Raw genomic sequence first — 24101 nt, 5'->3', positions numbered from 1 at the left:
CGTTATGAAGAAACCTAGGACAGGGCTACTTGGTCTGTTGTCCTCATGTAAAACAAGGACAAAAGTGCAAATTTAAATTAACCTAGGTTTATAAAATATCTTTACAATTGCTGTCTGATTTCCAGACTGGTAAGTTAAGTACAAAATAACTTCCATACCTTATTACCAGGCTCTTCTTTTTCGTACATGCGGAGAGAAAAAAAGTCAAGCCTGGATACCCAGTTAGTGCTGGCTAACTCTTCTTAAAATTAAGGGACGCAGCTTTAAGGTTCATTCTCAGGTTGGACCTATTCGGTTGCAGCACACTATGCTTGGCTTCCTAGCCAGTGCTCAGCTGAGTAAACAGATGGGTCGAGGCTACCGCATGAAATCAGTGCTGTGGGGAAGATAATTGGACCGGACTATTTCCTGGGGCGCGAGCCTTCCTTGTTTGTGTTAATGCTACAGAAAGGAAAAAGATCTCTCATGAACAGGCCAAGTGGAAAGTGGGGTAGAACAGAATGCTGAGAAGTGTGGAAGTATGCAGACACAAGTATTGGGTTGCTGCTCGAAATGCAATATCTGTTTGTCATTTCTGTCCCACCCCCTCTCTTTCCTGCATCCCCTTTTCCCGTCTCTCCTCCAAAGCATTTGTGCTAGCTCTCACCCAGGCCCGATTTTGTCATAGATCTCTATCCTTCACTTCCACCTAACCACCTCACTTTTTTTGATATTCTCTCTCTTGATCTCTTTTTGCCATCTCCAGATTTTGGGCAGGCGGACTTTAAGCAGGGCATTGTGTCGATGAGTGATCTGCGGGTGGGTGCGGTGCTGACGGGCCGGGTGGACAACACAACTCTGTTCGGGGCTTTTGTAGATATCGGCGTTGGCCGCGCAGGCCTCATCCACAAGAGCAACATCACCTTGGACAAACTGCCTGTCAGCCAGCGCCGCCGCAGCCTGGCGCTGGGACCTGGGGAACGGGTGGAGGTCCGGGTCCTGAATGTGGACCCTCAGAGGGGACGAATCGGGCTGGACCTGATCAGGGTCCTGCAATAGTCACTTAATGATTTAATTTAATAATTTGATTAAATAATTGGATTTCATTTATGACAGGGAATTACACACAAAGCTACCAAGAGGCTAATTACTTCATGATGTCCACCCTGGTGTGGATGAGAACTTGTATAGTTCTCATAAGCAGATAAGCAGAACCGAACAAGTCATTTTAACAGGCAACCTGTTAAGTGTATGTATGGGAATGGCCCTTTACTTTGCAATCGTAATAACACACATTCAACCAATGTCACCATTATTCGCGAGGGCTTGGAATTTTAAACTGCAGTTCCTGCATTTTGATGCAAAAATGGTCAAATCAAAAGAAAAGACTGCTTGTTACTCAGAAGGGTTGTTACAAGTCTAGTGAAATAAAATCTAGCCAAACTTCCTTACAGTTATTTTAACGGCTGTGAGACTTTCTTCATTCACGCCATTTTCTCAGGTAGTACTTATTCTCAGCCTGTTTATGATCCCTGTATCATTGGAAGTGGTACTTTGCATCGAACACTAAACCTAATTGCCTAATTCAAGGCAAGAATTTTTGTCTATCAACTTCCTGGCTAGCTATCTGCACACACTACCATCTACTGGTCATTGGGACGGCTTATTCACTTTAGCAGTAGGAAACTTCATACTTGAGCTGCCATTTTTTTATTTCTTATGAATATAATAATACTTAAGTATTAATCATATATTATTAACATACATATACTTAAATTTAACTCTTCAATATATGTTTGTACTGCTTTGAACAGGTTGTTAAGACACTTCATTGTATCTTTGTTATTTAAAGCAGACTTTGTTTACTGTGTTTGTGGACACCAACTGAGGGTCTTCACATGTAATCTTAAAAAGGTTGTAAAAGATTGGCTTAATCTGCAAATGAGGTTTTGACATTAAAAATTATTCCCTGTATACCTTGTGCTCTGGATGTACATTTTCTCAAAATGAAGAATTCAGCAAATTAAGCATTCTCAGTCTGATTTACATTGGAGAGAAGGGGCATGGATGAGAATTAAATAGAGGAAGGATGGCATGCTGCATAGACAAAAAAAAGTGGGAAAAATGGAGGAGCAGATGTGTTCTGTGATGGAAAGAAGGCACCAGTTAAAAAACAAGTTTTTCTTCCAGACAACAGGAAAATGTGAAAAGACAGAATGAGTGGGCTGGAATGGGGGGGGATGGGCGGAGACGGGGATAGGAAGAGGAGGAGGGGAATGTTTCTATCTCCCAGACTGCAGTAAAGCCTGAAGGCTTTTTATGCATGGTCCCAGACACAATTACCCCGGGACACACACAAACACACACTAATCAGCTGCTTCAAAATTAATCCCAGACTCCCCATCCACATTATCTAATGTGTTTGTTTTTATGAAACTGGAATAAATAAAAAAAAAAATACATGAAATATGGTTCTGATATGGAAAGCCTGAGGTCCCCTGTGCTAAACCTTATACTGAATACCTAATCACTGTTAGTGCCGCTGCTTTACCATCTCCCCTTTGGGGAACAAATGGAATATATTCTAGACACACAAACAAAAGGATGTTCGATCAAGGTTAATCAGAAGTGGCAGTCTGCCCAGTGATGATCTGAAACTATACACAAACATGCAGACTATTCACATACTGCATTTCAATGTCTTTCTTTGCACACTCATTTTTCAAACAGGATAGATTCCATTTTCTAATCAAGGGGCCTTATTTCATTTGACGTTAACTACCTTTGTCATTTTGTTGTCTTGTGTTTGTTTTGATCTCATATACTGTAGCTTGGCGCTGTCTCTTGTTTTAATGTTTCCAGTGTTTTTGTCTTGGGGAACTTATTTATTCCTACAAGTAGACACAGCTTCCCTCAGCATCATTCCTGCTTTTCCCGCCTTTAATTTATCTCCCGCTGCTAAACGTGAGCACACAGATGGGACAGGCAATCTGGCAGGCAGCTACTGCTGCCCCTTGGAGTTTTTGTCAAACACTGACCAGTAATGAGCCTGTGATAAGAAAAAGGCTGACTGCAGGAGTAGTTTTGTAGTTCTCTGTTATGCTCTGCTGCACTGGTTCACAGCTGTTGTGTTATGGAGTGAGCTCTGGTGTGCCTTGATGTTTTGGTGAACTGTGAAGAAAATTGATGGTGAGCTTTAAATCCTAGGCTATTAAAAGCCAAGTAAACAAAGAAAAATATCCCAAGTGGTCATGCAGGGCACTCTTTCCTCATCTTTTGTTCAAGATCCAGCTATGGAGACACAGGTGGATTCAAAATCATCTTAACTTTTTTCAGAGAGTAGAGAATATAGCTGTCTCTGTCGATCTCTGATTTCTCAGACCACCCGTCAAAAATGTGAGAAGTCTGAAGGACGGCTCCAGCGATTATTACAACCAATCACACGAGCCAATAACCAATAATAGCCAGTAATCACTATTGATAATTGGCCATATATAATTGATCTGATGTAAAAAGTTTTTGGGCAATACAATTAGAATAATTAATACCCTAAATATTAATGGTTTAGTATTTTGAGCGTTTGTATCAAGTTCCGTTATCCACAGCTAAGCTCTTACACTTCTCAGGAGGAGCAGATGTAAATATATAATATTCAATGTATAATATTAATACATATTTTTTTTAGGTAGTACATGCAAAAGGTTTGGGCATATACAATGTATGGACATTCATGAGACACAGCAATGTAAGTCTGACTGAACATTGAATGTACTGTATGTGTCTATACTAAGCTGCACGGGCAATAAGCAATATGAATAATAGTCTTGCTAAGTTTAGAACACCTGCTATCTAAAAGTGACGTGGGGGAGTATTACTGTACACCTCTGGTCACAGTCTGTATTTCTCAGGCACTTGTGTTGTGAACACTTTCCCGTCTACTTTCCTTTGTGTTGTTCTATGGCTATGATCGCCACAGTGTGATTGCAATGGTTTGTGCTTGGTTTCTCCTTGCAACAGAAAATAACTGCAGGTTAGCGGTGTGACCACTGACATCAATACAGTCTCCCTTTGGCTATAGATGTAAGTTTCTTTGTGAGAAAAACTTTTTTCTGTGGTCTACTCACATTTATACTGGCAGTATTATCAAAGATTATACTCACATGTTGACTCATAGCAGCTGGTGACAGACTCAAATCGGCATTTCACTTTACTGAAACCCACTGTTTAGCTAACTTTCCTCCCTGTAGCTTCCATGAATTGTGGCCTTGCAGAACAGTAAGCTGCAACCGACTCTCTTTTGACTTTAACTGTCCAAAAAGCTTGTCTGTACACTTCTAACACATATCCAGAGTTTGGCTATGCAGAGCACCTTAAAAATACATTTATATATCGGAATAGTTTCTTATCTTATCTACCAAAAGTTTTGCATGTGGCTGCGTTTCTAAAGAAATTCTCATATTTTTAAGTTATAAACATCCAAGTTTAACAATTACATTTATTTGTAAATCAAATGTATTCGTTAATCTTAAGTTTGTATTTCAAACATCTGTTTCAGTGCCACTCTCTGATGCCCTTCACATACAATTTTTGTTTTGTGTGTGTTGTTAATGTTTAAGAGTTCTCAAATTACTTTTGTTGATTAATCAATTAAGGACAGAATACTAATCTGCAACTATTTTGATAATCGATTAATTTTCTTTTTTTCAAGCAAAATTGCTAAATAAGATAAGTAAGATTCATATTTTTAGGTATTGTACTGTTGGTTGGACAAAACGAGACATTTGAAGATATCATCTTGGGTTTTAGTAGTGTGATTTTTTTCTTCACTATTTTCTGTCATTTTATAGACCGAACAATAAATCAAGAAAATAATTGGCTGATTAACTGATACCAAAATAAATATTAGTTGCAGCCCTTTTTGTTTCTCATTTTATTATTTTAAAGAAAGATGGTACAAGTGTATAACATGACATACCCATTATATAACCCATACACTAAGGGTACAAGAGAGGAGTTTTTATGCGAGAACCAAGAATGTGTTTTCACTGAACGCAAACATCAGTCACTTTAAAAAAAAAACAACACTTATATTCTTTTTTTTTTCCAGTGTTGGGTGACACATACTGAAAAATTCTAGATAGGCAGAAGGAGAGAAAGACTTTGGCTTGTGGCATCAGTGGAAAAAAACAGGAGTAAAGTATATGCAGAGGGGTGGAGGAGAGATGGATGAATGGAGGTAGAAGAGAGAGGGATGGAATGAGACAGGAAATGAAAGGCTTTCTCCGGTTTCACTCCCCGTGACCTCATCAGTGTGATCATGGGTTTTATGAGCTTTCCCTCTCGACACCCACACACCACCTCACACGTGCCAGGACACACACACACACACACACACACACACACACACACACACACACACACACACACACACTTCAGCCTGTATATTTCATTCACTGGCTCAGAGACAAACACACAGTACATGTGTTTTTGTCTCTCTGTCTGTCCCTTTTCTCTCTCACTCTCCATCAACCTTTCACATAATTCATCACACACCACGACGCTCAAAGAAGCTGACACTCGCTTAGAGCCGCTGACACACAAATACTGACAGGGAAGATTTGTCTTTATTACTGATTGCATTAGCCTTTGCAAGGAAAGTAGGAGGCTATGTGTAATGAAATAAACCCTTTTTAAGAAAGCCAATATATAAAAGCCATAATATTTACATATCCCAGATCATAAGCACTTTAAGTATGTAAGAACACATACATTGTAACAATACAGGTATTCCTGAGGGAAGATAATATGGCTTTTAGCATTACACCCTACCAGCAGAACTTATAAAGGCTTCCCCCGTATGGGGAAAGATAAATGGCAGTGAATGAGCAAGCATCTGATTTGTAGCTATAGTTAAATTTCTTTGTGGGAAGACACAGCCCCTTTCTTTAAAAGCATCTTCAATGCACATGTGTATTCCCTCCTTTCCTATTGCCTTTCTTTACTCCAGCTCTCTCTTAAAATACTATTATGTCACTCCCAAATTCCCAGTCTCCTGCAGCTTTGCCACTTATCTCCACAAAGTGGGTAATGCCTTAAGACTGTGCAGTTGTTTTAATCAGTATTAAGTATTCTTGGATGTGGAGTGGAAAAGCAGGAAAATGGAACCAGAGGATGGGGAATGTCAAAAGAAATGTCCCCTTCGCAGTGATAGCTGCCTGGGTAAATATTTTCGTAGGTGCCAGGCGTCTCATTTATAAACGTGGCGTACGCACAAAACGGGGCTGAAAATGTGCGTACGCCACTTCCCACGCAAAGGTTGTGATTTATAAAAAAAAACAAACAGAGTTGACGGGAGAATGTGCGGTCCTCCACGCAAACTCTGACCCATGCGTACGAACATTTTGGAGACAAAATAGGAATTGGCGACGCAGATGGTGAGGTGGTGAACTGAAGTCAGACTGCAGAAAGTAAATGTGGGAATAACGATTACTCGTAATCACGCACATTTTTTTCACTCCATATCATCCACTTCACCATGAAGATTAAATCCAGCAGTGTTATTTGCGCTTGTACTGAGTGATACTTGTTCCATAAACAACTAAAATCTTAAATACAAATGTGTAATGTGCACCGTCACATTGTCCGCTACGGAGCGCAGGAGGAGGAGATGGCCCGACTGCATGGAATACAGGATAGCATTAAATACCCTACCATTAGATAACTGCAGAACACAGTGTAAATAACTAAATATAAGCCTTTTAGACTTTATTTCGTCTTCAAATTGTATCTCGGGGTTGGGGATACCACTAGTTGATGCTGTGTTGGCAAGGTGTTAACAATCACAAATTGTTGTAAACATAAATACTGCGGTGACCCCCGTGCGTAATGCTGCATGATGACACTGCTGGTCCTGCAGGAAGGAGTACTACGCTAATGGAAGAATCAGGAGAAAAAGAGACTTCATGGACCATGACGATGACTGGCTAGTATGCCGATTTAGATCTTTGTACTGAATTGGGTCCAGTAGAGAGGGCAACGCGCCGGAACCGTGCCAACCGTTTTAATAAATATTATATATAATCTTCAACTTTATCAGTAAGGCTTGTTTGGATATAATATATAGTTCTGTTTAATCTTATTATATACGTCTGGTATATCGAAGCTGTCCCCGAGTGCCGTAATGCCTGCCGTTTTTGACGTATTATTAATACATGTAGTTATAGATCAGGTTCCCCTAGACTGTGCAAGAACAGGCCGAAATCATAATTCAATTTGCAGCAATTCCTGAACGTCTGAGAAGTGTTTTGCTTTTGTCGTCACGATTCGGTGTAACAACTGCCAGTGTCATTCATATACTGATCAGCATTCACGAGGTGCTTTGCATTGACTATTTATGGTTAAAAATGGGCGTGTACAGGGCGGGATAAGAGGCTGATTCACGTACGCACACTTGTAGGTAATCTGTGATTTATAAAGGGAACATTGCTTAAAGGATTGCGTACACACGGTTTTATAAATCTGACTCTTTTTGGCGTACGCTATTTTGGGCTTTTGGGCGTACTGTACACTTCTAGTAAGGATCCTACGCAGATCCTACGTTTTATAAATGAGACCCCAGGTGTTCTCCAGCCATCCTCCACACCCTCATACATAAAACATACACCTCGACTCTCTACACGATCTCAGCAGTGATATAGACTCTCTGTTCATGATATAGACTCTCTGTTCATGTATATTGCACATCCATCGACTTACTTACACCTCACTACGTGCCGGCATTTGTAATGCCCACTTATTCTGCACTTTATGTAGCGTATTGTATTCTGTATTCTTGTACTGTATTGAATGTGAAACTATTTGTTGTCTTGCACGCCTACGCTTTTCTTGGCCAGGTCGCCGTTGCAAATGAGAACCTGATCTCGACGGCCTACCTGGTTAAATAAAAAATAAACATAGGAATATACTATACTATATACTATTTTGATTAACTTTTAACTTTTGCATCACTGCAGTACTTATAGACCCATACATACGGTATGCACACAATGCAAAAAAAGAGAACAAAATAATGGATCAATAGAGAGCCTGCAACAGGAAGAGAAACAAAGAATAGTGTAGCGTTTCAGTTGCCAGGTATGCAAGTGTCAACATGGTGAAGAGTGAGAGAGGGGGACAGTTTTTTTTTTTCAGGTTTTGATTACCTACTTTTGCAGCATCCGCTAACATCAATCATTTTACACACACACACACACACACACACACACACACACACACACACTGAGGCCACCCTATATTTATAACAGCTGATTTAGTTTTTCTTGCTTTAAGGACCATGCATACTCTCATAAATTAGAGCATCGCTTAAGTTTCATGGAGGCATTAAAGAAATTGAGCACAAAACAACCTATGTAAGCCAGGCAAGTGTGGTTTGCCTTTTGGAAACTATATCCAAAGCTTTTTCTTTTTTTTTTTTCATCGTATCAAGATGAGCATTTGTAAATTCCAAATTAAAACCCAACTTTCTCTTACGATACCCATGCTGATACCTAAACTCACGGTTTCTCCTGATACTGACTCTTGATTGGATTCCAGTGCTCTCTTTTTCCCCCAAATGGTTGAAACACTGACTTTATAATAACATTGAAAGAAACTGCATGTAATATGGGTCACTTATGTCATAGTCTCGCATTGCCAGACCTTCCTCCACAGCGCTGCGGAGGAGGGTCTGGCTAGTCCACACAGCATTCCGGGATGGGAGAAATAGATGCTCTAGTTTATTGGCATTTCTTTAAACCAATCACAATCGTCTTGCACGGAGCAACGGCGCCTCTGCAAAATAGCCCTGGGAAAGGAACTTGTTTGGGTGGAACATGTGTATGTTCAAAGGTTGTATTAGTCGTGCAACAGACAACTCAGATGAAAGAATACCAGAAATATTAACTGCTCTCTAATATTGCTGAGTAAAATGACAGACATGGCTGATTCAGATGCTGTAGTATTCTACCAATAATATTATGTAAAGTGGTAGCGTTTTGAGCACAATCTACAGAATGAGGTATACTACATCACATTTAACATGTTTAGCAGCGCATTGAAGGTTGTCATAGAAGTCAGATGCAAAAATGCCACCACTTATGCTGAACTCCCACTACTATACTAAAGAGTAAGTTAAACACACAGATACAGCTCTATATATACATGGCTCCCTTCAGAGTAGCACAGTAAGATCCGTTCAGGCACAACAAGGCCTCTTCCTGTTCCCGGGTCATGACCGTGGTTGGTGGCTTATAGTGATTGACAGTCGAATGTTTGGGTTAGGCTGTCACCTCTGGGGATTTTCTATAGGCAAAGCCTTTATACACATCCAATATTGAAAACTGCCGAGATTGCTCACCAACACATGCACACCCAGGCACACCCCCTCCATCCTCCCTGACACACTGAGAGTGTATGACCATATCTCATCGACATATCTCATGTTCATCCCACAGGGAACCCAGACTGAAACCATAGCAACCTTGTGTCAGGCGGAGGAAGGAAGTGGGAGTTTAGGGGGAATTCATTTAAACTTAGGAAAAGTTATGTTATGAAATATTCTTGTTTTTGCATGTTTCCTATGAATTATGATTTCCCCTTTTTATGGGATGCTGGGTGGTAAAAAAAAAAGTATTATTTTCATAACAGCCATGTTGTGTAGCTCACTCTATTTTCAGTATGTTGCATATTTCAGGTCTTCAGCAACATTTTCTCAAAACAAACTTAATAACTCTAGTTACGTAACTCAACAGCTAGTGACAGATGTTCAAATGCATTGGACTTTATGTCCATCAATATGGATGGGAATCCAAAGGAGACTGATGTCTCATTAGCTTTTCTGGACAGTGAAACACACATTGTTTTAAGGCAGTTTCAATGACGCATAAGAAAGTCATCGTGGGAATTTATTGCTAAAATGAAACTCCTTTATATTGTCCAAAACACCAGTTACCTGTTTTAGCACCAGTATCCTGTTAGCTCAGTTGCTACTGTATGCAGGGCCAAGTAACATCTCTAGCCTGTGTAGATCCCTCAGGGCAAAGACAGGGTAAGCTAGCTGTGGCAGTTGTTTGTTTAGCTGTGTGTTTCAGCAAGCCATTAATACTGAGGCCTAATAGTTCTGTCAGTAGCATTAACACACATGGGAGCAATTTCCTTGACACAGATTACACATGGATTTAGGCTACCAAAGTGGTGCTTCCTGAACATGGATTTAACCTGGAGTTAAAATCTTAAGGGTGTGGTGCACCTTTTAGGGAATACAGATAATAAACCCAGTGAAAGTGATTTTGCAAATTCCCAGTAGCTGTATTTAAATGCACCTGTAAGAGGAACTAAACACAAGCTCTTAAGAATAATTGATGGAAAATCATGGGCTTTTCACACCTGTAATTAGCTCATTTCAAACCCTGCAGTTTTGTCAAATGCGTGTTCCCATAACACTTGAGTTGATAGGAAAACAACTGTAACTTGGTACACTTCCTCCCATTAGTTTAACGGTGAATATAAATATTGACATGTAAGCATGTCAATATCACCCTTTGGTGATTAAGATCATAACACTATCCGTAATTTATACTCTTTATTGATCTCCAATGGAGAAATTACACACACACAGTCAGAGTGAGTGGGCTGTGACTGCTGAACAGGCGCCTTGAGTGGTTCGGGGTGGGTTCAAGGGCATATTGGCAATGCTCAGGAGGTGAACTGGCACCTCTTCAGCTACCAGTCCACCTCCGTATTTCGGTCCGTACGGGGACTTGAACCAGCGACCCTCCGGTTCTTAACCCAACTCCCTACACACTGAGCTACTGCCACCCAAATCTGCCATCCATCTGGCCCTGCACTCCAAAGCTAGTAACTCTGAGTTGAAGACAAGGAGTTACTGGTGTTCCACAAAGGATGCTTGAAATGCTCTTTCACACATACAGTAAAGTACAGCACCATCACATTGCTTTGCTGGGAAACTTCAGGTAATCTTGCAAATAATATTCCCTTGCCTTGTCCTTTTAAAAACAAATCATTGTGTTTTGGCAAGGGGATTGTAGAGAGTGTTGAGTCAAACTGCTGTAGCCCTGAGTAACAATAGGACAGATTTTCTTGTATGATTATTTTCCCAATCCGTCATTGATTTCTCTGTTTTTACCTGCGCAGGTGCCATGAAATGAGCTCATCTAGTTTACAGTTTGACACCTGCGAAATCATCCCCTCCATATTGCAGCATGATACAAAACACTTGCTCGCTTGTGAGGCTGTAAGTGCACCAACAGTGCAGAAGCGTATTTTTATCTGGTGAGCGATATTTAGCATGCCCATAGCAGCTGGATTTCATAGGACATTTTGTAAACCTCCACGGGTCTCTGTGGCAAAGCAGAATTCAACAAAGTGGGCAGCACACTAAAAAAAAAGGTGGTACAGGAGGGGTATGTAATTTTTCACAGTTGTGCTATCATAGGTAAATAACGGGCTCTCTTAAGACTAGATATATTCCTTTTGATCCACCATACAGGTATAAAGTAGTAGTTCAGTCCGAACCAAAGGTACAGTAGCAATCTTTCAGCATGCAGTATGTATGGTCGTCGATTAACTATTGTATTATATATGACTATTTTGCAATGTATCATATTGTAGCAATCTGATACAAAAGATTTTTTTCAGTTAAGTTCAGATTATACCTGATAGCAGACTGAATGTACTGCCCAGAGGTGCAGGTGATAAAGCCACCGCCACCCACCTCAGCAGACACCAGGGTTCAGTCTCTTGCAGTAATGCTCAAGGTTTGGCTGGGTGCACAATTGAACATTACTGGCAGGGGGTGGGAGGGTTGTGAGAGGTCATGTTTCTTGCTGTACTAACGCTTGGCAATTGTGTGCTGGTACGTTATGGCCTCCAGGTGAAGCTCCTCCGTAGCAGGTGAAACTCTGTGTGTTGATATTTTAGAGAATTGCTGCAGTGAAAAATGGTAATGAAATAAAAATAAAACACAACATAGCACACTGTTGTATTTTGTAAGTAATTGTACTTTTATCCCAGTGACAGGCTTTTTCAAAAGGTACAATTCAGTTACCTATTTTCAGTTAGTGACTGAGTCGACCTTTCAGACAGAGAGCTAGAGAGGCACCACCAAAAAGTATATTCCACAAAGAGTTTGTTTAGCCGTTTGCCCCTGAGGCTATTTCCAGCTGCTTTTGTTTATTTTTTCCCCATTTGGGTTCCCGTGTAATGGTGGAGAAATATTGAACAATTTATTTTCCCTCAGAGGAAAAATTGTGTTGTTGAATGAACCCAGAGAGGGGAGTTACGCAGAAGGATTTTCTTTTAAAGCTTTTTTTTTTCTTCAAACAAATATTGAAATATATACTGCTTCACCAAGGAGGAATGAGATGAGACTATTTTCAGAAGCCTGGCTCAGATTGCTTATGGTAAAAAGAATCACTAGCCTGCCATCTTTATGAGCAATTCGGCCTCCCGAGGAGTTTCCCAACCAGGCGTGTCCTAGAATATGATACAGTTGTACACAGGGCAAATATTGTTTAGCCATTTGGCTTGTGTGATGTACCAGATGCAAAAACTTCATTGTTAGTCAATTGGGTTCTCAGAACTTAGTGTTTACAATCTCTTTACTGGAAAAAGTAATCACTTAATGTTCACAGTAGGCAGAGGTAAACAACATTGTTAAAGTTGAAATAGGCTTTTTCTTCCTCTTAAATTGCCTTGGTATAAGATGGGAGATGGTTTGTTGGTGTCAATAATACTAGTGCCTCACAGTCACTTTGCCAGGTGCTCCATTCATTTGTAGTTTCCAAATACCAATCCTATAAATCCTTGGTCCTTGTTGTCATAAGTTAAACAATATCATGATTGCCAATGCATTTTCACATGGGAACAAATTTGCTGACCACTTCTGTTCATTTTGCCGTCAACTCATCTTCCATTGGCATTTCCACTGGGGTCAATCAATTGACCAAAGAAATATATGCTGTCTTTGATGATCCGCAGTTCTTTCTTGTCTTGCCTGCTGTTTTTTTTTTGTTTTTTTTAAATAAGGAGGCAGCTAGGGCTGGATCCGAATATTCGTTCAATGGGTAGTTATTCGATTTTCAATTTTGGGATTCGAATATATAATATATATATATATATATATATATATATATATATATATATATATATATATATATATATATATATCTTGTTTGCGCTGCTGTCCGTAGCACGTGCACTGGAACCTGAACATGTGGAGGAACGTTATGTTCAGTGATGAGTCCAGATTCTGCCTACGGCAGATGGATCGTAGGGTCAAAGTGTGGAGAAGACACGGAGAACGCTATGCTGATTGCTGCACCGATAGAGTAACACCTTTTGGTGGAGGCAGTGTGATGGTGTAGGGCGGCATCTCCCTCACTGGAAAAACGAGGCTTGTCATCATTGGAGGCAATCTCAGTGCAGAGAGATCTAGAGATGAGATTCTGCAACCAGTGGCAATCCCTTATCTCCACAGTCTGGGACCGAACTCTATCCTCCAAGATGACAACGCTCGCCCCCACAGGGCGGGGTTTATCAGAGACTACCTCCAGAATGTGGGAGTGGAGAGGATGGAGTGGCCTGCCAGCAGTCCTGACCTCAACCCCATTGAACACTTGTGGGATCAGCATTGGCCGTTCTGTTCGTGCCAGAGTGACCAACACAACCACGTTGGCTGACTTATGACAAATGCTGGTTGAAGAATGGAATGCCATCCCACAGCAGTGTGTGACCAGCATGAGGAGGGGGTGCCAGGCTGTTGTGGCTGTGTATGGTTCTTCCACAAGCTACTGAGGCTCCTGTTTGTGAAATGAATAAATTGTTAAATTTCCAATATTTCTAGTTTCTTCAAAATTTTCTTCAAACTGCAGAATAAGCTGTTTGGCATTGGCAGAGAAGATTTGGCAAATTTTTCATGGGCGCAACCCACATACTCAACGCTGATGCTCATCCTACAAATGCATGTTCCTTACAAATGGGGCACCATTTGAAAGGGAACTGAACAGGCTTTCCAACGGCATAAGATTTATTGCCAAAAAGCATTGTTACCACAGAGAAATAATCTACCAAACACAAATTTCCTTACTTTTTTGTGCTAAGTTTATATATATATATATATATATATATATATATATATATATATATATATATATATATATATATTGAGTTAGAATCGAGCAGTTTGATGTTTGTAAAGGTCTGTATGGTTATACTGTAGCAGCCTGGTGGCGTTTTCAGGCAATTTGATAAAGGTAAATATAGTACGGCCGTGCATAATGCCAATGCTCTATTGCAGGGATCTTCAACAGGGGTCCGGGGACAGGGGGTCCGGGTCCGGGGTCCCCTGAGTCACAAATAATTGTTAATCTTTGAAAGTTAGAAAAGCTTTTTTGCACACCTCTTTTGTCAGGCAGGTGCGTATGATATGATCAAAAGTAGCAGATCAGGAGCTTTAGAAAGAGCCCCGCACACTGACCATTACGCAAGCAATAATTTATTTAGAAAATACAACGTTTCGGGTCTTAGACCTTCATCAGGTAAATTCACACATTCACCTCAACCATACCCTTAAATAGTTTGGTTGACTGACCAGGACCAATTAGGGTCCTACTCTTGAATGATGTCATTCATCATCAACAGGAAAGGGCAGAAAAAAATGCCACTCAGTACAGTTTAAAAAAAAGTGGGTAGCCAGACCAGTTATGTTATAGGCTCATAATCAATGCATTGTCATTAGCCCAATATTTTTTCTACACTTAATCAGAGAGGACACAGTCCATTCAAAAGTGGATCATTACACTGGTTAAATTACATTGTAGCAGTCCATGCTCCTATACAATGAATTGTTCCTGAGGAAAAACATAAAAATTAACATAACGTGATATTGAAGTTAAATTCATCATTAAGGCTTTTTGGCGTGCAAAGTAAATATCCAATATGCCTCGCGTCTTTTTAAGTAGCAAGTCGTGGTTGCCGCCCCTTTTTGGTAGACTGACTTGTTCAATGCCACAAAAGCGCAATGATGCCGTGATGATGTCATGCTTATAGTCATTGAAGTGTACCACGACCGGGTAATCCCGGTCATTTCTGCGAATAGAGCTCTAATGTTCAGCTAATGCGTTGTTTTAACTGCCTTATGGTCTTCCCTACATACACCAGACCACATGGACACGTTAAAATGTACACTACATGAGTGGAGGCACAAGTGATGACACTCTTGATTGGGAAAGTCTTGTTATTGTGAGGATGGTGAAAGGTGTGTGTCTTATAGGTGTTGTTGCACTGTGCACATCCTCCACAACGATAGTTGCCAGTAGGTAATGGGCTTAATAATCTTTGTGAAGCTCTCCTTGGTTTATATCTCTCAAAGTCAGCGTGAACTAGAAGATCTCTGAGATTCTTCTCACGTTTGTATACGAAGAGTGGCAGGTCATTCATAACATGTGAGAGTTCGGGATCTGATTTTTAGAATGTGCCAATATTTTTTTTAAACTGGACATATGGTATACGAGAGGAGAGTAAGTTGTGATATAAGTGACAAAAAAAATCGCTTTTCTTTTTTTCTTACTTTTTTTTAGCAAGTCTGACCGAGGTTTGTTCGAGGGCAGTTTTGTAAGCTTTGTCAACCCATTCCATTGAATAACCTGCTGTCTTTCATGTCATTTGATTGCTCCATATAGTCCTGTGGTCTGTCCAGTGGTCTGGCATATTCTTCTGAGTCTAAAAAATTGGCTTTTGGGTAGACCTCTTTTTAGTGGGGTGGGGTGAAAACTACTCGCCAAGAGAAGAGTGTTTTTATCAGTCTCTTTTCGGTATAATGTGGTAGACAGTGAACCATTCTATTTAAAGAAACCCACATGTCCAGAAAATGGACCCTCTCCTGTCTATGTCTACTGTGAACTTCAAATTGTCATCAAAACTGTTCAACAAGACAATACAAGACAATACTATACAAGTAGTTCGTCGACAGTGCCTTGATACAGACAAAATACATCATCAGTGTATCTGTACCATTTCCAAATCCTGGACAGATGTGTGTTTTTTTCAACATAGTATTTAAAAAAAAAAAAAAAAATCTTTGAAAGTTAAAAAATAAATAATGAAAATGTCTTAACATGAATCCAACATATTATTAGCAAATATAAATCCCCACTGATGATAGGCGTAGTAGCTCATAGGTAAGGTAGTCACTACATCCACAGATACAGTGAATCCTAAGGATAAGGTGTAACTTATAAAATCAGGCAGGAAAAATCATTATTTCATATATATTTTGATAGCTTAGTATTCTATGCACTAAAAAGGTATGTAAAGGCTTTAGGCCCCCCTACACTTTATTGTAGGCCCAGTTTAATATGCAACTTCATTTTATACAATATGTAGTAGGGGGTCCCTGCTCCAGACGTTGAAGACCCCTGCTCTAGTGAGGCGCTGGCATTCATTCAAAAACACTGCGTCAGTTGTCACTCGTCAGAAAGTCCGGCAAAAACACCGGTCTTCCCAATTCAACTTTTGGAGAAAAGCAACCCAACGTCAACCAGCGGTGGACAACCATGTGACATTAACGTTAATTGGCTATCAGACTCGTCAGTCCGTATTGCGGCATGCGAAACATCACTGCCTCTATTGCTGCTACAAAAAAGTTGTAAACCTTATGAAGGTAAAAAAAAATAAAAATAAAACACAAGCACTGAACTACCCAGGATTTTGTGTAACAAAAAGTGACTGTATCGTGCAACAACAAAGCGGTCGCTTCATCTCTAGCTTCATCTCTTTTCTTTCTTTTTTTTCTCTGTGAAATTATTGGGTAGGTCGTAACTCAACTAAAGTGTTTTTAAATGAGAGGGAAAATAGATGGTTATTACTATCTTAACTGAATTACCACAAGCAAACACATAAAACTTTGGAAACATTGAGACCTAAAATCCAGTTGAAATCATTTAATATTTTCCTTTGAAAAACTTTGGGTACATTTTGGCAAAAATCTGTGAAAATTACAACATTATGAGTATTGTACAGTATGTCCTGGTGCTGAGAAAATATGGCTAGGACAGTCCCTCCCTCATTTGCCCATATGTCAGTTTGACTATACTATGAACATGGCATCCAACGCAACCAAAATGTTGTAGTTTCACCATAATAGCTACTGCCACCTGCTGAAGTGGTCAAAAAGTGAGAAAGGGGAGGACAATAAATACATACATAAATAAATAAATAAAAGCGTTATCAAGTTTTTTTTTGTTATAGAAAAATAGGTAGATTGTCTTAACAATTGAATATTGGCAACAGCTTTTGTTGGCTACAATTACATTTTTATACTTCCTTATACATGTTGAAGTTAGGTTTGCTTATGTGAGATTTTTTGCTTCCTCTCGATCCCTTTTCTTGTTTATTGAAAACCCTTTTTCTATGGTCAGCCAGTAACAACATGAATCTTGTCTAACTTAGTCATATTTAGTTTACTTCCAATATAAATCTTGCCATAGAAACGTATGTCAATTCAGCTTTTTGTCTTTTATTGATTTATTGCACCTCTTAGGCAGATAAAAAAAATGGCTTTAGAATCAGGAAAGGAAAAGAACGCCCCCGACTCACTCACATGTGGATTCATTCCAGTGAAACCTGAGAAGGTAATTAAACATAATGAAGATCTATGCAGAGCCAAATAGCCTGTGAGGGCTAGAGAGAGAGCCAGGAAGAGCCGGAGCCAGAGAGAGAGAGGTGTAGGCTCAGGAATTGCCTTGTTAGTCTGTGTGTGTGTGTGTGTGTGTGTGTGTGTGTGTGTGTGTGTGTGTGTGTGTGTGTGTGTGTGTGTGTGTGTGTGTGTGTGTGTCCATCTCACCTGCCTGTGGAAAAACCCAATGGTTTAGTGTGGTTTACTGGGAATACACTTCCTCTCTGTTCCATCTGTTCCACCACACACATCACCCAATCAATCGCTAACCTGATACTGTTGCCGTTCTGCCAGCCAGCCAATCACTGGAGCCAACGGTAGTCATGTGGTACTCCAGAGACAGTTGGCAGGCCATTTGTAATGTACAGTTAACTGTATAATAGTATTTCTGCTCCGCTGGAAAACCACTAAAGTTACTGTGTGTGTGTGTGTGTGTGTGTGTGTGTGTGTGTGTGTGGCACTTTCTTGTTTGTAATGATCAGTCCACTCTTGCATTCTTCAGGATCGCTCTGATGTTCTTTGACAGTTTACGTATATGTGTTGTGTACGTATATGTGTGTATGTTTCCACACAATCTATATCACATTGCATTTCGGTCTGCATAGTGTAGATGCACCATAAGTCAGAGTTGCGTATAGTTGTAATATAGTCAATGTGAAACAGTATATTGTATGCATACTTACTGTAGGTGGAATCTGGTTTTGCATCCAGTTTTAGTCATCAGCCAATGGCAAAAATGTCCATTTCTGCTGGACCTTAAAATGACCTGAATCAGAGCAGAGATGTTTAAAAGACATAAATGTGAGTCATGTAATTTAGCACTTGAACCTCTGCTAATGGGCATGTTGGCTGTTGCACTAATAAAAAAAAAAGTTATTCAGCTACAAGGCCACTAGGCTCTCTCTTAAAGTCTATTTTTTCTCTCTCTTTCTTGCATGTGTCCAAGTTGTTTGTTCCAGATCTATTTGCATAGACAGTGCCTGGCACAGCTGAGCCTTTTTAACCAAGACTTGGAGCATGCTGCCCTGTTGCAACTCACTGTTGTTTCACAAACCATTTCCAGAGCAAACAGGCTGTGATTACAGTGACGGAGCTAGAGCCATTGTTAATGGTTTTCTAACGGTCTCAGTGACAGTTCTCAGGCTGTCACTGTGGATGGCTGTGTTGTTCTTTAAATAACAAAACCACATAACATGGCCAATGTGGAGGGGAAGAGAGTGATGGATACAGAAAAAAAGAAAGTAAGCAAGAGAGGGCGCTAAAAAAAAGGGGAAATGGGAAAGCAAGTGAAGAGGAGGAGAAAATAGAAATTGATGGTGAGATGAGGAGAGGGAACTCTCATAGGCTATCACTTGACTCGGCTCATACTGAAAAAAGCCAAAAAGTGTGTTTCAAAATACCCTGAAGTGTATGGCACTTCTATAGGCTACTGTGCAAGTGAAAAGTTCAAGTTTAGGGGAGAGTGGCTTTCTTGTCTCTGTGTTGGTCATTCATAGACTCCAAGGCTAATATATATGGTATTGTTCACTGTCGACAACACACATTTTACCTCAAATACAACCTTGAACATTTACATTAGCATCTTTCTGCAAAAGTGATTTATAATCAATTCAGGTGGCCTCACTGAAAGCAAACACTACTCCTCATTGCTCCATGTTTCCATATTTATGTAGTTTGTTTAGTAAATGTTACACCTCAACCTCAATGATTGTACTTTCATGACCTATGTCCAAAATCAATCCTTTTTTACTGGACAGTCCATGGGCAGCTGTGGCTCAGAAGGTTAGATCCCTGGCCCCTGCAGTCTACATGTTCTCCGGCAAGTGTCCTCGGGCAAGATGCTGCTAACCAATTGGTGTGTGAATGTGTGTGAATGTTTATCTGATGAGCAGGTGGCATCTTGTATGTGAATGTGTGTGTGAATGGTGCCTGTAGTGTATAAAGTGCTATGATTGGTCGTTAGACTACAAAAGCGCTATATAAATGCAGTCCTTTTACAGTGTAAAATGATGCACTATAAAGTGCCCTGTAAAAAATTGCGACAATGAAAGGAAATAATTGTGTCCATGACATAAACTACTTTCTGCTACAGTAATGTGTCACATTTTATAGATACAAAAATTAAGTTGTGTGACACTTCACTTGACAGTGCTGACGCAAGATGACAATGATTCATACTTGTCTGTAATCTTCATTAACTGCTCACTTTATAGTAAACTATTGGGAGTAGTGAATGGGTAAATAAGGTGCTGTATAAGTATTGGCCTACCTATATAAATCTTGAAAACTCAAATTGGTTTAAGGCTTTTAAGGGTTAATACAGGGATTACCCTAGACAAAACTAAATCTAAGTCATTCATGTTTTCTAAAACTATTAAAGGTTTGTTTAATATGTAAAAGCACTTGAATAGGCCTCTGTCGTAAGTTATCATAATTAAAAAGTGCTGTTTTTAATCTTTTTATCATATAAACTCTTTACGTGGGTGAATTTGACTCAAATGGTATGATCATAAATGAGGGATTGGGCCTTTAAGCCTCCATGATTTTTACCTGTATTCAAATCCTGGTCAGCAGGACAGTCAAAATCTGTTGCTAGTGGAAGCACATTGTCAGTGCGTCTCAAACCATCCAACGTCTGCCAGATAAACACATCTTTGTGTACATTTTCAATACTGGCACTTCAGCTGAGAAGCCACTGGCTTGCAGGGCATATCGAGTACATTTCAGCAGAGTATCAACCAACTCGCCTCAGACATGAAAATGATTGACTATTTTAGTTTGCGTGTGTGAGGACATGGGGGGAAATAGATTTCTAGATTTCTCGCACCACTGGTATTTATGATGGGCGAGTAAAGAGACGAGAGAGACAGAGGGTTGAAGAGAGAGTGATGAACGAAAAGCAGTTTTAGTCATCAGGCTATCTCCTGAGCCTCTTTGTGTGTTGCGGTCAGTTCATCCAGAGCCAAGTGGGAATGAGGAGGTGGCGTGTGTTCGTGTCCGCGTGCATGCATGTGTGTTCGTCTTTACAAGTGCTTCTGGTAATGCGTTTCTTTGTGTCTGTGTGTGTGTGTGTGTCTGCGTGTGCTTGTGTGGTATTGCTGACGGAGAACAGCTTAGAGAGGGCAAGCCAGACATGTAACGGCTGCCAGAATCCTGCGCACACACTCAAACAGGAACCTTCATTATTAATACTTTAGTGAGAGGCCATCCTGATGTGGGGCCAATTTAGACCTACCACTACACATAAATCTATCCCAGAAGCCTCTGCTTCTCTCTGGCCAGCTGGCAGATAGTTTTGGAAGCATTGGAATGAGGAGAGAAATCCATCCAGTTGCCTCTCCTCGTCTATCATTTGTGCTGCTCTGCAGAGAGAGTTCCTATTTTTTCTCTTATTTATGACAGTTGACACCCTTATTTAGTGACAGACAATGACACACGTTTCTTTGTTGTTGCATTCAATCAAACCTGAGGCCTGTACTACAAATCAAGATCAACATGCCCTGGATTTCTTTCAGTTACCCGGCTTCACTAACCCTAACAACCGCGGTCCCGCATAACCTGTGTCACGACGGTGGTTATCAACTTGTTCAATCATCCCAGGGTTTCCCAATCCAGCGGCACGCGCATTCACATAAAAGAGGCGGTGTTTGCACAGCATGACCAATCGCAAACATCTACCAGAGCCGCATATTTTATATAAGAAGAGCAAATTATGATTGTACATAAATATGAAGAACACAGACACGGTTTTCCAGGCAAAACGCAATACAGTCGCTGCTTCCTAAAACAGGAGGAAAGCTGGCAAAAAATTTGCCGACGCTGTAGATGCTTAAATCACAACGCTTATCAATATCACTTCCCCATCAGTCAGGCACAAGATCTGACCATAATTACGCCTGTGCTTTCCATAAACTGCCGTTGCTTTAGCCTATTATTTCAGTTGCAACCCTAGCAGTGGTAAGCGATCATGAGAGCAAATAAAACATAATTCAAACCAATGTGCACATTGGCAACACTATACATAATCCCCTCTGCTGAAAATGTATATATTTTTCTTAATGGGGTTGTCGGTCTCTAAATGTGTTAACTTTTGTGAGCGCACCTCTCTCTCTCTCTCCACGCATCGAGCTCCACCGAATCTTCTAAGAACAGTGACGCTGTTATCAATCGAGTATTGATTGGTCAGTAGGCGGTGCTTTTACACCGGTTGATCTCTAATCTCCAACATAACCTGCTCCCGAGCAGTGTTATGTGTTCATCATAAATTACCACAGCGATTTAACCCGGTAACAACAAGTGATCCACCGTTGTGATACACCAAACCCTGGGTTGAATCTGAAGTTACCTCGTTAACTCCAAATCTTGATTCATAGGACAGGCGCCTGGTCAGTTTATTTAAGCAGGTGTGTGTATATACTATGTATATGTAGGATATACGGACATTTTGCATATATGGGGAGAAGCTGACCGTGGTAGGCAATAGGATTGGGATTGGTCTTTAATGTAATTTACAGGTAAGAATCCTGGTTTACATCATACGTTGAAGTTTGAAGGACTAAATGATGGGTTCTTCTGACACACTTTGTGTCATGTTTTTCTAGTCATACATTTTTAATGAACGTTGTTTTTTGGTAAGGCGCCTACTCAATTTTGAAAGTTTAGAGTGTATAGGGAGTAAAACATTATGATCAAAGTATGTGATGCCCATTCCCATGCTCTATTATGTTTCATAAACTATTGCAGCAATTGTTGGGTTGATACCAATTGTTACACAAATTAGGTGCAACATTTAACCATTTCTTTACAAAAAAATAATTGAGGGGAATCTCTCAAAAATACCAGATTAAGCAACAATACCTCGAGGAACACAATACAGTAGAAAAGCCATGCTGTGATTTGGAATCAAAAACTTTTGACATTTGAAGAATTCCCAGTCATACCTAATTTATGCAACTCCAAGACTATTTGGGGACCCCAGTATGCAAAAATATCCAAATGCACCGTTTTAAAATTAATGGAAATAACACATTTGTACTGCATGAGAAAAACAGGGATTAAAGTTCTCCGTCACTACGACAGATTTCTGTCAATTTGATTTTAGAAATGCCATATCTGAGATCGATGCAGAGCCGATGAGAAAAAAAATGGGGGGTGGTCTGTATGACTTTTCTTTTTCTTTTTGTAAGGCAACTACAAATATGTCCGTGAATGAATGTGAATTTTGTGATGTTTAATGTTTACAGACCTAATAGTGTTTTTGAGAACTTTCTGTGTCTCAGTCAGTGACAGCTCAAGAAGATGCGTCAGCCATGAGTTTTGCTTTGTTTATGCTGTAGCCTAGCTACACGCTTGTCTCATTATCCCGTTTGCTTAAAAAACACACATCTGGAGGACTAAAGAACGGTCTAAAAGTTTTTGGATTATAGTGACACAATCTAGACAGCTGATAAGGTAGGCCAATCTGTTGAACTTTTTGGGGTATGATCAATTGTGAGTGCGGGGTGCGCGACACACGGATGTAGCTATGCTAAAATAACGGCGCAACATGGTGTTTTATCTTAAATCCGTGGACATGGTGAGAAAGCTCTGGCCCTAAACATCCAAGCTCGGGCACAAATCAATCAGTTGTCAGGAAAGAAAACAAAACGTCTTGCACCTTGCTACTAACAAGCTAACGTTAGCTCGTCGGTTAGAATGGGCAAGTGTCTGAAGGTCTGGCCACAGATGCGGACCAGCTGGCGGACGAGGCTGAGAGCAATGTGGCTGAGGTTAGCACAGCAAGCAGATTGGCGTGCGAGTCAGTCTAGCGCTAATGAAACGGGGGAGCTGGAAGACCGGTAGTACCGGTTCCTGATCAGCTAGCAACGGAGAGAGGGTTGTGAATAAGACGATGACGGTGTCGGCGGTGCTCCACCTTTGGTAGGGTATGTTTGAAATGCAGCCAACATGCTAACGCACATTTGACGGTATCACCCAGATGTGTCGATCACCGGGGTGAGAAAAAAAACCTGGAGCCCAACTCTTTATTCCCCCTGCTATTAAGCAGCCTTTAGATGCATAAGCAGAACAGGATGAAACAATCACTGAAGCAATTGGCATTTACATTGGCATATTATATTACATTATATATTATCTTCTCTAGCCAGGGTGGAACTAATTGTGACAACTCCAAAATGCACACGTTTTTTTATTTTTTATCATCCGATTTATTTATTTTTTGTTTTTTTTTCATAGCATAAGAACGATTCATGCAACAAATACTTTATTATTTGATGTTATTAGAGTACAAAAACGCCTTACAAAGCTATTGTGAACTGAGTATTATAATAAAATGTTTTATTAAATTCAGGTGACATTACCTGGTAAATCATTCTTTTCTCAGGCCTAAAAT

At 40.2% G+C, this 24101-nt stretch overlaps 1 protein-coding gene across 1 annotated transcript in view; it reads left to right on the top strand.

Annotated features, from left to right (window-relative positions):
• srbd1 (S1 RNA binding domain 1) overlaps nucleotides 1–1634 on the top strand; it is a 59647-nt gene extending 58013 nt beyond the window's left edge. The window contains exon 21 of the mRNA XM_078273303.1: nucleotides 746–1634. Coding sequence (XP_078129429.1) covers nucleotides 746–1038 — 293 coding nt within the window. The 3' untranslated portion in view covers nucleotides 1039–1634. The remainder of the gene's footprint in view (nucleotides 1–745) is intronic.
• The last annotated feature ends 22467 nt before the right edge of the window (nucleotides 1635–24101 follow it).

Source organism: Sander vitreus, chromosome 17 (assembly GCF_031162955.1).
Source record: "Sander vitreus isolate 19-12246 chromosome 17, sanVit1, whole genome shotgun sequence".
Lineage (NCBI taxonomy): Eukaryota > Metazoa > Chordata > Actinopteri > Perciformes > Percidae > Sander > Sander vitreus.
The sequence above is the reverse complement of the archived record's forward strand: the minus strand, read 5'-3'. Positions and strand labels throughout refer to the sequence as shown.